At 31.5% G+C, this 17,333-nt stretch overlaps 2 protein-coding genes and 1 long non-coding RNA gene across 13 annotated transcripts in view; 1 reads left to right on the forward strand and 2 right to left on the reverse strand.

The window, feature by feature from the left end:
* The first annotated feature begins 398 nt into the window (after positions 1–398).
* On the forward strand, positions 399–9,896 carry Rab5 (RAS oncogene family member Rab5). Of its 7 annotated transcripts, none has more exons than XM_014243894.3 (6): positions 399–592; positions 5,453–6,093; positions 6,182–6,302; positions 6,998–7,166; positions 8,102–8,221; positions 8,278–9,896. In XM_014243894.3, the coding sequence occupies exons 2-5, from the start codon at positions 5,825–5,827 to the stop codon at positions 8,206–8,208; spliced, it is 666 nt and encodes a 221-aa protein (XP_014099369.1). In that variant the 5' UTR covers positions 399–592; positions 5,453–5,824; the 3' UTR covers positions 8,209–8,221; positions 8,278–9,896. The 7 variants fall into 7 exon arrangements, with proteins under 7 accessions (XP_014099369.1, XP_014099368.1, XP_036226192.1 ...); XM_014243893.3 differs by having other exon boundaries at positions 8,302–9,896; XM_036370299.2 differs by lacking the exon at positions 399–592 and adding an exon at positions 919–1,058 and having other exon boundaries at positions 8,302–9,896.
* On the reverse strand, positions 2,187–4,312 carry LOC138856390 (uncharacterized). Its single transcript, XR_011395659.1, has 2 exons — positions 3,492–4,312; positions 2,187–3,432 (listed from the first exon to the last, which is right to left on the reverse strand). It is a non-coding gene; the product is annotated as an uncharacterized lncRNA (long non-coding RNA).
* A 5,525-nt stretch (positions 9,897–15,421) lies between the features above and the next one.
* Positions 15,422–17,333, reverse strand: part of eys (eyes shut) — a 136,240-nt gene continuing 134,328 nt past the window's right edge. For all 5 annotated transcript variants that reach the window (XM_036370328.2, XM_036370326.2, XM_036370327.2 and 2 more), the window contains exon 14: positions 15,422–15,693. In XM_036370328.2, the coding sequence (XP_036226221.2) occupies positions 15,506–15,693 (188 nt within the window). In that variant the 3' untranslated portion in view covers positions 15,422–15,505. The remainder of the gene's footprint in view (positions 15,694–17,333) is intronic.

The following is a 17,333-nucleotide window of genomic DNA, read 5'->3' on the forward strand; positions in this document are numbered from 1 at the left end:
CAGAAAAACTCACAATTAGCAACTTATTTCTTACTGTCATCATAAATACATGTTTTTGACAGGAAGTTCCGCTAAAAATATTATTAGCTAAGACACGAACCTTCCTAGCCAGTCTATTTCCTTTCCTTTCATCAATTTATACTATTTCCAACAGCTGTCGCCGTCCATAAATCCAGTTTACCAGTCTTGTCCGCTAGGTGAGCTATACAATACAAATTATTCACTAAATTTTATTTTGACAGAGAAAACAATTAAATATTATATATTTTAATTAATTATGATTTACCACAATTATGGTAAATTAGCATTTACAGTTTCAATCCTTTGATGTACTTGCAAAAAATTATACTTATTAAAACCCTCCACTAGTCGATAACTGACTATTTAACAGCAATCAGTTTTACTCGATGCATTGCTGTTGTCATCACCATATAACACGTATTGTGCGGTTTGCAACTTATGCGAGAAATTACTGTTTTCATTAAAGAATTATCATTATACTTTGCATTCCGTGGAAAAAATTATTTGGGAAAAGTGGCGGCTTTGTAAGCCCATATTTAAACAATTAAAGTGAAAGATAAAAATTGTTAAGGTGAATGTGCAATTTGTCTTTTCGTGCACCTAATTAAGTAAAAACCCGATTATTATTGGAAAGGCGATGAAATTTTGGATTTTTCTATACAAAATTGTTAACGATGAACGAGTCATCGCAATGATGGAGGTGTTTGTGGATGCTAGAGTAGTTAAAAGCAACAGGGGAATTGAGATGGACTATTGGTGCAGCGCCATGAAAATTTTTTTTGTAATGACAGTTCACAAGCATACAACCAGTTGTAAGAAATGGACGAATTATGCGCCACAAACGATAAAAACAATGTGGGTGCTAAAGGTTGCAGTGTATGTTAGAGAAAGATGGCATGTTGTGTTGGGTGGGTGACATTTGCTTAGCTGGGCATTTCAGTGCTGCCAAATCTAAGTGTTCGAAAGAAAGTGCATTTTTCAATTTGCTGTTCGCGAAATCTGTAAAAACGTAAAATCGCTGCAAAGGCAAAGTCAAAGTAATAATTTGTGTTAAATTATGAAGAAAAACTAAGTACGGGTTATGATGAATATTTGTGTGACTTGTTAATATTGAATTTGTGCTTATATTGTTATTTTTTTTGTGTATGGTGCCGTGTTTGACGAGTTCCTCTTCCAGAAAACCAAGTCAGTAGGGCTGCTGTGTTTGTCTGCTTTTGTTTAATTTAATTTACGACTTCTTTGTATTGCTGGAACTTATGCTTACGTCGCAATTCGCTGTGAATTATATTTTATGCTATAGCCTGAATATTACTCATTATTATTAATCTTCTGTATGCACTCCAAAGGAATTATGGACTTTTGTTACATGTTTTTCTCTTACATTGTCCTTTTCTCAAATGTGTTTTGCATGTTTTTCCATTTATAATCAAGCAACTTTACATATACATAAGTATATTTGGAATATTATCGGTGTACTGTAAATCCGCCCCATAGATATATGGCGGGGAGTGTTCGGTGATAACAGTGCGGATAATAAGCTCATTTCACTTTTTAGAGTGTTCTAGTAAAACGTGTATGTTGCAAGCGTGTATTTTAAGTATAGAAAATTATGACTGTGACGCGCTGATAGCTTACACCAAGCATTCATAATAATAGTTGGAATTGTAAGATGTGATCTCCATTTCCCACTATTATTTCAATAATTGTTGAGGGGATTTAAATGATTATAAATGGTACCCGTTTATTGGAAACGCCCACTAATTATCTGAAAGTTACTAAATCAGTTCCTATATGTTGTATTTATTCAAACAATGAGTGACGGCTGCGTGGCTAACATACATATATCAAAACAATACATTTTTATTAATTTTATCGTCAAGCAAAATACATGCTCCTATGTGTGGATATGTAGGGAAACATAAAAATATGTCAAATAATCCTGCACTTGTTGACGTTTCTCATTCGTCGCCACCGTTTTGCTTTTCTCTCATGTTTCTCTATATCAGTTCTACGATATACGATGACGCATCGTACGTCGTTTTGTATCGGCGTCAGCTGTTTTCCTTTATTAAATTTTACTGAGCTAAGTGCAATTCGTTTGTAATTATGTGGTATATTTTATTGAATTTATCAGTTTGTTTAATTGGTGAAATTTATTCCGTGAGTTGAATAAAAAAAAAAAAGAATTCCAAGGTTGCTCTACAATAGTGGTGGTCAAGTATCCAATATTGCGTGGAGTAGCAGCCGTTGTTCGTGTGTGTTGGTATGAGTTCCAGGAATATTATTGCATTTCAATATACTTTTCCTCATAACGTCACTACTCTTAACTATCGCACTTAAATGTTTAATATGCACGTAACGAATACGTTTATGTGGGTAACTTGTTTACTTAGTTTTTCAGATATCCAGCTGTCCAATGTATACTTTGTCCTTGGAAGTGAATGCAACTACATATTCATTCATATAAATCTCTACACAAATGCGTGCAAGCAAATAATTGCGCCGATAAATTCACTTTGGTGGAGTTGCAATGACGCTTTACGTTTCGTTTCTTTTTTTTTCTCATTTAATTTTGCGCATTTATACTTACAGATTATTTGTTTATACTTAAAGGTGCTTGGCACGATATTATCGCTATCTCAGTTATTCAGTTCTCACAACGCGCATCACATGATACTTTAAACACAGCTAATATTGTTTGGTAGCGCCTATTTGTGTTGTTAGCTGTTAAGTAAGGGAAAATATTTTTGCCTTTGATTATGTTACGGTTAAGTGGCTTTGGTTAATGAAAAATATATCAGTTAGAAACACTATCAATAATGTTGCTTTAAAATAAATAACTTTGTTCTAAATGTGCATTAGCGTACTAATAAAAATTCCTATAATTTCGTTATACTAAAAAGTTCTACTCTGGTGAAAAAATTTTTGTTTTACAACTAAGATATTGTATTTGAGTATATTTTTCAAACACAATTCTGCCTTTGTTTCATCTCAATGCCAAGGCGTTTGTTTACTTTTATTTAGAAATAAAAATATGTGGAATTTGTATATAAGTTTTGTACCATACGTCTCGATGAATGTTATTCCATACATTTAATGCTTATTAGCGGTTGTGAGTGTTTTTTTTTTTTTGTTTTTATAATCGTTTGTTGACTGACAGCTAATTTCTTTTCTTTCACTGCTTAATTAGTACCCACACATTAGATTTATTTATTCTATGTATTTTTGTACTTCGCAAGTTTTCTTTATTTTCTGCTTTTCTTAACATTCTCTCTTTGCATTCTTTCACATTGTTATTGAGTTATTGTTTAATTAAGTTTGCGCTTAATGCAATAGTTTTAAGTGGCCGAGACGAACTGCTGGGCAAAGCAGAGCCCAATGAACATGTGCTTTGGCAGCAATTGGGAAAACCTGCAATTGAAATCTTATAGTACTATGCGTTGTATAGAGCAAAATAGTGCAGATTTTACATTCTTATTTTTACAATTTTACGCTTTTTAATGCGTTGCAAACTATGTAAGTCTGTGTGATTTCTCAAAATTATTTGTAAAATATTTTCTGTCGTTTCAACAACAACAAAGAAAAAACGTTAACTTCTTAATATACACTTGTTCAGAGTATAAAAAGTGTATAAATGTTGACACCAAATAGGCTTGTCATTAAAACAGTTACGAGTAACTGAACTGTGTGATTTAAAATAAATTGATATTATTCCCGCTTGTCAGTATGAATTATGCGGAATATAAATCACGGACGAGCTGCAAACATATAATATATTATAGTCTTCAGTTTATTATAGACCATTCACCCAATATTCGTTGCGTTTCATTAAACTCTATACCTCCTCCTCTCACTTTGTGGAACTCAACTCACAATTGCAGTTATCGCTTACAAATGTCAATGTCAGACAGTTTATAAATATTGTCGCTATCGCAGTCGTTGAGCGTAAAACTGGCAAATCAGTTTGGTACAGCATACGTTAGTCGAAAAAGTACAAGCCAAGCAATGCAGTAACTGTGCAAGTAGCGAACGACAAGTTACAATCATAAGATCATAGCACAGATAATGAGCGTTACAGTGTAGCAGTCGAGCAGTAGTTAGCGCTATTGCCATTGGAAGCCCTACTAATCATGAGCGACAATGTGAGCGAGCAAGCAAGAAAGGGGCTCAAGAAAAATGAATGAAGACAGACCAAACGACGACGACAGTAGAAAGCAAAGCTGGCGAAAAGAGATTGCGACAACAGTTCAGAGCACTTGCCAGTTAGACCTAACAAGCCAATAGCATAGCTCTACTGCAATCAAAGCGGATGTAGCGTGAAAACTATTATATTAATTTTTCGAACACAGTTGCGGCGCAATGAGCGACCGGCGTGCGATTGACAAACGACAATTGAACTCTACTAAATACGGCACAGTAGTGGTTTCCTTACTTGTATATATGTATTAACTTTTGTAAATGTACATTACATGTTCATATTGTATGTATGTATGTAAATATGATATGCCTGTATGCATATATTGTTAATTGAATATTTCTTGCAGCCGCATTGCGCATAAGTGTGCGACTGTCAGCGGAAGTGTCGTTAAATTTACTATCATTTAGTAAGAAAAACAATTGCGTTGCGAGTTTTTAATTATAATTTTACTCCTACAATGCTTACATACATACATACATACATATGTACACATATATAGTATATGTTTGCTATCATTGTTTTAGCTACGCATACTTGTTGCTAATACTCACTTTAACTGCATAAATGACGAAATAATACGAACACGCTTGTGTGTCGCTTAACGATTTTTGCTATTGTTTTATCATCTTCATTCTTGCTTTCTTGCTTTATTTTAAGTTTAGTGTTGTTTAGTTTTACATACATATGTATGTACGTTATATACGTTATAAGTACATATTTGCAAATTCATGAACTCTATATATCTTATCGGTGGCGTAAATCGGACATATTAGTAAAACAAATTCTTTTGTTTAACAATGTATTGCTGTGTATTAAAAAAAAAGTTTGAAAAAGCTAGCTTAATGGGCAGTGAAAAGTTATCAGCATTAATTTTTGATACTAAGGTACATACACTTTTGTGATTCATAGGCCGATTTTCAACATGACATTGAATATTATGCTTTATACTGCACAACAACAAATATTTGGAGTCGTAAGGCGTTGATAGCGGTGTGAGGGGGCTTATATTATTGTATATGATATAGTTTTCTATATTTCTGAAGATAATTAAATAAACTAGTCGTTGCCATAGCGGGGATTGTGCTAAATTCAAGCGCATATAGCGGTTTTATATTGCTCAATTGTTGCTTTTCTAACGGATTCGCTCCACAAAACTGCTCTACAAAATTTTAAGAAATAATAACAATTAAATATTAAAAATAAAAAACAATATTTGTCTATTTTTCTTTACAGTACAGGAATCGACACCCCAAAACAACACCTGACAACATCGGCCGTCCCTTTTGCGTAAAGGTTTGAACGAACTGCAGCTGCAAATCTAATTACAATCCAAACATTCGCACCGAAACGAACAAATAATTACAACAATACAAAGAAATACTATTAAAGAAAACAAAGAAAAACAATAATAATAATAATCAACTGCGACAACAACAACATACAATATTAGGCGCAAGTTATAAAGTTATAAAACAAAAATTTGTGACTACAGCAACGTGGGAAGCGGCAGTAAGCTCATAGAAATCGGTTGGCAAGTGAAGCAACAACACAACCAACACCAAAAAAGCATACCAATACAAAAGCAGCAAGAACAACAGCAACAAGATGGCAACAACTGCACGTAGCGGTGGCAATGCCAGTGGCAGCACAGCTCAGCGCCCCAACGGTACACAGCAAAATAAGAATTGCCAATTTAAATTGGTGCTATTGGGCGAATCGGCGGTGGGCAAATCATCGCTGGTGCTACGTTTCGTTAAAGGGCAATTTCACGAATATCAAGAGAGTACGATAGGCGCTGCATTTCTAACACAAACCATCTGCATAGAGGATACGGTGGTAAAATTTGAAATTTGGGATACGGCCGGTCAAGAACGGTGCGTATAGTTACACACATATAAATGCGTAATATGTTTATATATATATATATATATATATATGTATTTAATTCACTGTCCATTGCAGATATCACAGCTTAGCTCCTATGTACTATCGTGGTGCCCAAGCCGCCATTGTAGTGTACGATATACAAAATCAAGACAGTTTTCAGCGTGCAAAAACCTGGGTCAAGGAACTGCATAAACAAGTGAGTTTGCGCAAAAGACAAAAAAAAAAAAAACAAATATTGTATGCTGATGACACCGATTAGCTGTTGCCGCTAACGTGACATTGTCATATATTTATAAATTTTGATTTGTTTTTGTTTTTGATTACATGGCGGTTAATGATCGTGCGTCAAATATGTAAGCAATGTGTTATAAAATTTACATACATATTTGTATTTTATTGAGAGTGGTTATTGACCCCAAAACCAACTCAAGCTCGGTTTTTTTTTGGTTTTTTTTTGTCTTTTTTTTTGTCTTTTTTTTTTGTCTTTTTTTTTGTCTTTGTTTCTGACTTGCTCATTGACTAAAATGAATTAAATTTGTAAAAGTATGTGTTTGTTATATATAATTATTTATGGTACACAAACAAAATGCAAAACTTTCATGGCGCCTATTTTAATTGTGGGCGTTGTTTTTTACTATGTTGATAAAAATGGCTGCAGTAGCGATCTTGTGCCACATCAAGCATGCTTTTTTTTGTTGTCCTAGTATAAAATATTCCTAAAATAGTTTTTTTTGCACACCTTTTCAGGTTTTTAGCCGCTTTTGGTTTGAAAGGCGCTCGTATAAGTGAACAAATAATATTATTTTTTATTTACTTCTTTTAGTGAAAATCTGTAAATTTAAGTTTTTTGTATAAAGTGCAGACTAAATTTGTCTTGTTTTTATTTTTCAGGCATCGCCGAACATTGTTATTGCCCTGGCTGGCAATAAAGCGGATTTATCAAATATACGTGTTGTAGAATACGAAGAAGCAAAGCAATATGCCGAAGAGAACGGTCTACTCTTTATGGAAACCTCGGCAAAAACGGGAATGAATGTGAATGATATATTCTTAGCTATTGGTAGGTTATATCTTTTTAACTACTCATTACTTTAAAATAATTTTAGAAAATTTTTAGATCATTAAATAATGCATTTTTTTGTTTTAAATTTTTTTTAATATAATATGAAATTTTTTTTTTAAATATACTTTTTATATTGTATTTTCTTACATTTAATTATACCCTGAGCTGTGTGTATTAAGTTTACCATGAAGTTGGTAGCACCTAAAAGAAAACATCGAAGACCCTATAAAATATACATATGAATGATTAGGAAGACGAGCTGAGTCCATTTAGCCATGTCTGACCACCTGTCCGGCTTAGTTGTTGTTGTTGTAGCGGCAGAATTCTGTTTTCACAACAGTCGGATCGAGGTAACCGGAAAGGACCCGGATTTTTATGCGGCCAAGGACTATCAACTCGACAGACTTCTGCCTGTTTGACCGTTTGTCCGTCTGCCTGTCTGTGCATACGCTAATTAGTCCCTTAGTTTTTGAGTTATCGATTTGAAATTTTACGCACTTCCTTTTCTCCACAAGAAGCTGCTCATTTGTCTGTATCGCCAATATCGGACCACTACAGCATACAGCTGCCATACAAACTGAACGCTCGAATTCTAGTATTTATATGGAAAACTTCTTCATTTGACGAGATATCTTCACGAAATTTAGCATAGCTTATTTTCCAAAAAAACGATAAAAATTTCGAACAAATTGTGCAGATCGGACCACAGTAGCATATAGCTGCCAGACTAACTGACCGTTCAAAATCAAGTTCTTGTATGTAATTTTGTACTTTTGAAGGGTATTATAGCTTCGGTGCAACCGAAGTTAACGTTTTTGTTTTAATTATGGGTATTTTTATATATTTTATATTACAACTCTGCATTAAAAAATCTTCGTTCACCAAACTCTATGCCTTAACACTACAATTTCCTTTTGGTTTGCTTTTTTCAGCTAAGAAATTACCTAAAAACGATGGAGCACACAATCAAGGCGCTCCTGTGGGTAGAAGGCTGAATGAAAATGAAAATAACCGACAAACAAACAATTGCTGCAAGTGATGTCCTTTTGTAGGTTAGTTTATCCACTTGAAATATGCCGTAATGCCATCATTTTAACCACTAATTAAGATATTTACCATTATCTACTTGCAGAAAATGAAATTTCCAATGAGAGATTTGAAAAATTTATGCTGATAATTATAAATAAAAAAATAAATATATAAATTACATAAAAAACAAGAAACAAAAAGAAACCAGAATTAGAAAGCAGAAACAAAAGTAAGGATGATGATGTTGAGTGGGAAAGCAACCAATAATAATATTAATATATAAAATTTAAATTATGAAAAATTATGATAATGATGGTAATGCTATGAAAATAGATTAAAATAAAGTCACATTAAAAATCGAAAATAGAAAACCAGTAAATGAAAAAAAAATATATATATATTAACGAAAAACCTTACCAAACAGAAAGAAAGAACGCTCCCCTTTTCAGCTCCCTCATCCCTGCATCAAACAGCAGCGTATTATAACTATCTATCTAACCGTCTGTGTGACAACTGTCCACAGCAGCGTACACTCCAACCCCCACTCCCGTAACCACAGCGACATTTGAATGCATACAGCGTTTCATGTATGTTTTAGTTACTCCGCAAAAACATTCAAATCACAAAATATATACAAAATCAGCAAAAATATATTAAGTTTAAATACTAAATGAAAGTTAAAAGCGTAAACTTTTTCAGTAAAAAATGGTAAACCCAAAATAAATGAAAACAATAAATTAATTAAATTAAACGTGGAACACATAAACTATACACATACATACATATGTATTGCATAGCATAGCTTAATGTGTAACGAGACGTGCGTTTGGTCGTTCGAGCGGTCGTTTGGTCGTTCGAGCGGTCGTTTGAGTTTCTGCGGAGATCACGTTTATGGCAACGTTACAAATTCCAGGCGACCAGCCAACAAACAGCTGTCAACATACTGAGTAGCGCATTGTTGTTGTTAATATACACGTACATATGCATGTATGTCGCGTGTGTACGTTGTTATGACGCAGTATTGTAAGATTGCTGTGTGTACCAGCGTTGGAACTGTTGTTGGTTGTACAGTGTACAAACACACACACACACACATACAGGTGCATATGCACATTTGCATGTAAATATTTGCAAGCATACATACACAATTAAATTTGCTCGTCGCCGGTCGGTGTAAAGATAGCATTTTTTTTATTCTTGTTGTTATTTGATGTTTTTTTTTTGTTTTTGCATTTTTCTTTTGGGCCAAGTCAATTTTGCGTGTGTCAAGCGGTTCGCAAATCTCTTATTAGCAATTCCAAATTGAAATTCACTTACGGTTTAGTATGTATAAGCAAGAAATTTACTGTTAGAATGCAACATTTGTAAGGTGTGATGAAGTTGAAAAGTATGCTGTTTATATATATATATATATATATATACAAATATATATACATATTTAAAGTAATTGTGTAATACTTATTTCACACTTATTCATTAAATAAAAACTATTATAATATTAATTATTATTATTTAAAAATTTGTATATGTACATACATATGTGTATGCATATGAAAATTACAAAAAAAATTTATTTTTTAATCGAAAATAAAATTACGAATAATATTTTCCAATTATACATAAATCAATTTACTACTATGTTGTATGTATGAAAAACAATAATAAAGAAAAAAATTGCGAGAAAATGAATATCATGAATCATAAGCTGTGTGTATATGCAAATTCCAAAAAAAAAAAAATTTTTGAGACTAATAGTGTAACGAAAGAAAATATCATTTAAAATGAGAGTACGTCGAAAACAAAATTCGTAGTGAAGCTTTTAACACTTTCATTGACTCCCACACAGCGCATGTCGTCCTTGTAGTCAAATCACCACATTTTGCAGACGAAGAGCTCCAATTGCTTCGCGAATCTAGGGTGAGCCATGCACAACTGCGTTCTGGCTACTGTAGCAGATTAAACTCCTACTTATCCAGATTCGACCCATATCAAATATATGGCCTGCGTGCAATGAGTCCCCGCATGAATCTCTTTGCATGTCTCACAAAAACCATCCAACTAATAACGCTTTCCCTATGGTTCGACCCCGTCGCAACAACCCGTTTCTTGGACCTACCATTAAGTGGCTTCGAGAACGGTGAATTTTGCGCTTGACCCCAAACAGGGTCTAGGTAATTGCTACGACGACAACAAAAGACAAGTTTTTTGTGCCGAAGTTGTAATGTGAGATATACTTTGCCAACGATTTTTTTATGCGACAAAACTTCATCCAAAGGATTTTGGTTGTACTACTTTTACGGTGTCTAGGTGATTAGTTCATTGTAATTGGTCTACAAAAATAGAGTATAACCCTATTGGCCGTATTTTTGAACGTAAATGGTTCAACATTTGTATTGTCTTAAGCGATATTTTGTCGCCGTAATGGTTGAAAGATCCGATGCAAATATTTGGGTGGACAATTTTCTTTATACTGTGTTTTTCTTTACATAGTTTATTTGCTATTAACATTTAAGGATCTTTAAGTACCCCAATTTCTCTCCACAAAAATATTATTACACCTCTCTGAGGTGTTTGGTTGAGTTTCTTCTTCCATTTGTGGTGCGATCTAGAAGTTTTGAACTGATTTCGAAGATATACACCCGTTGTTTTTTTTGTTATATGTCGGGAACCGCCATCCATAGAAACGTGTTGCAATCAAATAGACGAATACAAGTGCGACATCAGTGAGGGCGATGCCGTAGGAAATTGAAATCTAAGTGCTTTCGTTGCAAACGATTTGAAAAACAAGAAAAAACGATAAATTCGATTGCTCCAAATCTTTGATACCATTCACAGGTGCATTTCTTAGGGCATAAAAGAGTGTAAGGGGTTTATCTTGATTTTGTACGCCAATTATATGATTCCGATCTGATATGTTCGGAGATTGATCGATAAGATATTCTTCTCTGACGATGTAGCCACATCTTAGCTCAGTTCAGCTAGTCTCAGCGTAGCATTCGTTTGAATTAGTCGTATAGCAGCTAAAAAATATTTGAGCCCTAAAATATGGAGAAAGATCAGATCAGCTTGAGTTTGGAGGAATACGATTTTGCCGCTTTGGATGACGAACTTACATTGATTTCCGGCGGTAAAGATTAAAGTACCTGTAAGATGTTGAGATAATGCGGCCGAAATCGTCGCGAGTTGCTGCAGGTCTCGCGAAAAAGGTCTCGAGTGCAAGGGGTTAATATACCTTGTTTAGGGTATAATAAAGGTTATATTGGAGAATCATCTGAGAATATGCACACTTAGTCAGAGAAGTTGCGAAAAAGAATTCAGGTAAGAAAAGCAGATGGAAAGAGCAAAAGTCAAAAATATCGGGAGAGAGGGATAGCTGTACGCGAAATGTTCGGCGTTGAAAAATTAAAACTGGATAGAAAAGTATTTTTCGTAGCGGCAGGCAGCATTGTTGAAATAATTTGGAGATATACTGCTGTGTTGACGGTCCTTGGCCAGAAAGAAATCCGGGTACGTTCCGGTTACCTAAACCCGATTGCCGTGGGAAGTTTTCCTTATCACTTTTCAACGAAACAACTAACGTTTTAAAGTGAGGTTTTTCGGTGAACAGTTTATTCTAGTTAAAGTCTCGCTGTGTCTGGAAGCACTTTCACGCGTTTCCGCGCGAAAATACAAATTTTCCAATATTATTTAAACTTTGTGCGCATACATACATACTTACCATTATTTAAAAAAATTAATTTAATTAATTAATTAAACAAAATTAGTGATTTATTTTTGAAAATTTTTTATTAACCGTTTTATTTAAATAATAATTCTATGGAGTTCCTTTTCGAAATAAACTCTTGTGATTACAATTTTATTTAATTCAATAGTTGTTTTTGTAGTTTTTATGTGTTTTTTTAAATATATTTTTTGTTTGTTTCTTGCTTTAATAGAAGTACTGTACTTGCTGTTTTTTATTATTTTTTATTTTTATCTTTTTATTTTTATTTTAATTTTAATTTTTTTATTTTTATTTTTTTATTTTTATAATTTCTTATTTTTATTTTTATTTTTTTATTTTTTTATTTTTATAATTTTTTATTTTAATTTTTTTACTTTTATCATTTTTAATTTTAATTTTTTATTTATTTTTGTAATCAAATAAATGTTTTACAGTTGCCAACGCCTCGTTTTCAGTTTCCTTCATTAATTTTACGAACATTAGTTTTTATTAGCATTTATTTTATATATAGTATAGTATGTATATATGTATGTATATATCATTTTAATGCCTTACTAAATTAACTTTCAATTCGAGTTTCATTTTTGTTTTTGTTTTCCTTTTGTTTGGTTTTGGTTTTGGTTTTGTGATTTGTATAATTCTCATTTCATATGTGTGTTATTTACTGTTGTATTCACTGCCTTAGGCAATGTATAGTGTGTATGTTTACATGTATGCATTTTTGTTTGTATGTTTGTTATTGTTATTTATCAATCTTTTGCAGTACGAAAAGTCAAATTTCGCTCTTCAAAAACAAAAAAAAAAAATATTATGTAATTCAACGAACTCGCTAGTGTTAGTACTGTCTAAAATTTTGTTGTATTATATTTTTCTTTTATAATTACATAATTAATTCCTTCGCTAAATACTCGCATATTGCAACAGTATTTTCTTCATATGTATGCATGTAGCTGTATGTGTGTGTGTGTCTATGTATGTTTATAAGAGTTGTTAAGTAAAGATTTTGCGAAATAGAATAAGCTAATTAATAATTGAAGTCTACAGCATTAAGACGCTTGCTTTATTATGCTAAATATTATTAATTTAGATTTTGTTTTTGTTTTTGTATGTAGGCATGTATTGTTTAAATTTAATAAAAACTACTACAAGGCAACAAAATGGCTTCATATTAGTATATATGTAGATTTTGTGGATGTAAATACATTTGTATGTATGTATGTATGTATGCATATACATATGTACATATGCATGTAAGTATGTAAGTAGCGTGTAATTAACTAACTTTAGCACAAAAAGTGGGCAGCACACAAAGTAGGCGGGGCGTCTAGTTATATAAATATTCTAATAAGAAAATTCAATAAAAACAAATGCAAGTGTTGTTGCAGAATAATGGCGAATACATATAGTAAATAGTACATAATAACACTTATCAATTTAATGGCAGACCAGAGGGGGGCAGTTGTTCGGTTCACGTGTGGTGAGCGCTTCGAAAATACACTACATGTTTAATTACTAATTAATAATAACAAGTGTAATTAATGGCGACGAAATTAATTTTACATAAAACAACAACAAAAGCAACAAAAACACAATATTTAAAAACATTTCGGCTATACTTTCGTTTAGGTCACCGCAGCGATTTGCTTGAAAATTTACACAGTGGTGCTGTAGGCCATTACAAGAAATACACTAAAGGCTTTTTTGGCGTTAATTAAAAAAACCAGTCGGAATTTTTTTTTTTTGATTTAAAAAAATTAGTTTTTTTTCATTTAAAAAAATAATTATATATTTTTTTTAGCACTAAAACAATAATAATTAAACTGATTAACTATTAAAATATTATACTATTACAATATTTTATTGCAGAAAGGAATTCTATTGATAAAACACTTGCTTTTATGGAAAATTTTCAAGTATATAGATTCTTTTATAAATAGTTAACATTTTTTTTAAAAAGACTGTTTTTTGAAAATTAAAAAAAATTGAAAAAAACCTTTTTTAATGCAAAATATATAGAATTTTTTATGAAAAAGATTATAAAATTTTTTTTTGGGAAAATAATATTGTTTTTTGAAAAAAATTGAAAAAGGAGACTTTTTTTAATTTAAAATATATATATTTTTTTAATTGCAAAAAAAAACATTTTTAAAAAATTAATTTTTTTGAAAAAACTTAATATATATAAACTTTTTAAAATAGTTTAAATTTTTTGAAAAAGTTGAATAAAAAGTAAGTAAAGAAATTTTTTATTTTTACATAATATATAAAAATTACTCCATAGAGTTTGTTTTTTGTTTTAATTTAAAGAAAAAAATTGAAAAATAATGTTTTTTTGGAATAATTTGAAATGTATAGAATTAATTTTTTTTATTTGAAATATTTTTTATTTTATAAACAAATAGGTCTGACCGCACCAATTCCAAATTTTGGAATAAAAATTTTCCATCAAAAAAGACGTATGAAAATTGATTTTTTTTTAATCACATTAAGAACCTCTGTATACAATACATTTGGAAGCAAATCGGAGAGATGACTTAATCGTTTGTTTTACTTTCATTCAATATACCTAACAACAACAAAAAATACATAATAAAATTATTTAAATAATTCGCTTTTAAACGAGAGAAAAATGCGCATAATTAACTGTAAATGTAACGAATTAGCAATAATGTTTATCCATATATAAATATTGAGTAGTTCGTTTTCGTAAATAGATAGTATATGCTGTTAGTGCTTAGTGTCCTCACTATTTCGACATTGTTTCGCAGCAATATTCCGCCATTGACTTAAACATGTGTACATATGTATCTATTTATGTACTATATAAGTTAATATGTATGTATATCACTAAATATATGAGAGAGGAAAGTCCATAGCAACTCGTTTTGTAAAATTCAATCAGTTTTGTTTTTAGCAATTTTTTGTTTTTTTCTTCTGCTCTTTACTCACATACACATTTTTTTTTTATAATATACTACTAAATTTAACTTCAAAAATGTCTGATTCTTATTGTGTTTTTTGTTTTCTGTTTTGTTTTACAATCTAAAAGTTTTAAAATTTAATTTCCAAATTTTATTGTGTCCTTAATATGTTTTTGTTTTGTTTGTTTTTTTTTTTTATAAAATTTACAAAATTAGTTTTTGTTTTGTTTTTAGTTTCTTATCATTTTATTATTATTTATTTTGCTCCTCGCAACAGTTTTATTTATTATTATTTTTTTAATATTTATTTATATTTGATATTATTTTTTATCTTTTAATTTATTATTTATTTGTATTAATTTTCGTTCTTTTTTCATTTAGTTTAATTTTGTTGTGTTTAAGTTCAGAGCATTTTTGCTCTTTATACACTCACAAGCATACATACATAAGTGCCTACAATAGTTTATGCTCTTTTTCTTCCTTTCTCTCTCTTTGCTCCGCTTATTTTAATAAAATAAACACAACTTTTAAGCTTTCTCAGTATGTTTGTCTTTTTGTTTGTGTGGTTTTCTTAATCGTTTTTATTTTATACCGAAGATTTATAATCTCTCTTTTGTTGTTGTGTTGGTTTTTTTTTGTTGCTACACATTATCTTCCCTCTCCTATACAATGATTGGTTCATCTCCATGTAGATCACACGAGCCAATATTCTCGCCTTTGTAAGCTGAGAAATCGGTTATGACGGCATTCGTTTCGGCACCGAATTGTATATCCTGCAGACAGCCTTTGAAGGGTTCGTTAAAGCGACCGAGTGTGCGTACACTAACCAATTCTTGGTTGGGGAAGCCACCTACGGCGAGAGAAGTAGCAAAAGAGGGTTTAAATACATGCTTATATGAATACAAGTCTTAAAAAATTATCTATAACATAAATATTATATATGGTATATAAAAATTTAAAAAATTAATAAATTCGATTGACAAACCAATACAAATTTCTGTTCCCACGATCGAGTTGGATTCCGTTTTATTTTCCCAGCATATAGTTGATAGACTCCGCAATATTTCATCAAAGTTATTTGAGGAATGTTCTATTCTACTATAACAAAAATAACAGCAACCAGTAAGAATTTGATTTGGTGAGGTTATGTTGAGCTGATAAACGTTTCTGTTTAGATCTCAAAATTTATTGAAGAGTATAAACGCCATCTCTTGATGGATGATGGTATGGTTGCAGAAAATATTTCTCTCGTTCTACTTATTCCGAAGCACCACAAGTTACTTCTTAACCTGAAGTTTCGAGATTTTGGCTCTAGAAACAATTTCTGATGCTGAAAGAATCTGATAGTCGTCGGTTAATCGCAACATTTTTTGTTTACTAACAGTGGTTGGTAACTTCTATTAAAAAATTGGAGCTGATTACTTCTCCTGCGACTCGTTTCAAGCTTTCTGGCGTGGTTGGGGTCAATATATCAATTAGATTTAAGCAAGGTTACCAAGAACAATAAGAAAAAGCTCTCGAGTTTCGGATGCTGCATTAATTTTTAAGTATTAAATGAATTTTTCATACTAATAGCTTAGGAGTTGGAATGTTTATAGAATTAAATCGAAGTAGAAGTAATCGTAATAATAAGTTGAATCACGAATTTTGTATGTACTAACTTCGGCAATAGACACGGGGGCATTGTTTTTGTAGAAATCAATTAATTTCCTGACAAGTGTGAACGCTGATGTTCCAGTTGGACATTCAATCTTCATATGAAATCTAATATTTTTAGCTTTCTCGAATATTGTCTCGATTTTTTGAACTTCGATTACCTTGTTGCTTAAATTGAAAATTGCCGTAAGTTATTAGAGAACATCACTAAGAAAATGTTACCAAATATATAGTAGCCTAAGGCAAAGATGATTTTTTTTTGGCTTGGTACTTTGAAAAATAGGTTCTTAGACACCTTTAAAACATTCGCTCCAAGTATGAGCACTTTATTGTAACGGCAAGGTCCTACGCCTTATAGTTTTCTAATATTTCTTATTATCAGATAGAAAAATTCAAATCTCGCTTTCAAATACTGAAAATTATTACCTTAAATATATTTTGTAGGAAAATGCTCTACAAAAATCTCTCTAACGTTTGTTTTGTAAACTTAACTGTTTAAAAGATATTAACGGTTAAAGTTTAATTATTTGAAAGCTTATGAATTTTATAGCTCAAAAGAAAAATTAATTTAATCAAAATTAAAATGCACAATTCTTAGTTTTCGGTGAAATTTACTGCTCTAAAAAAATTGGCTCTAGCTTCTCTCTGGCGTATATTACAGCAAATTGATTTCAATTACTTTCCGAAGAAATTTTTAAGGGCACGATTATGACTCACAACGGGTACCGCTTATAAGAAGTAAGAGCATCAATTTACACGATCTTATTACCCATTACGAATCAGTAGCGCTCTTCATGCCTTTTCTCTTCATAAATACTAACACGCTTTGCACGA

The sequence above is a fragment of the Bactrocera oleae genome, chromosome 3, assembly GCF_042242935.1.
Source record: "Bactrocera oleae isolate idBacOlea1 chromosome 3, idBacOlea1, whole genome shotgun sequence".
Taxonomy (NCBI): Eukaryota; Metazoa; Arthropoda; class Insecta; order Diptera; family Tephritidae; genus Bactrocera; species Bactrocera oleae.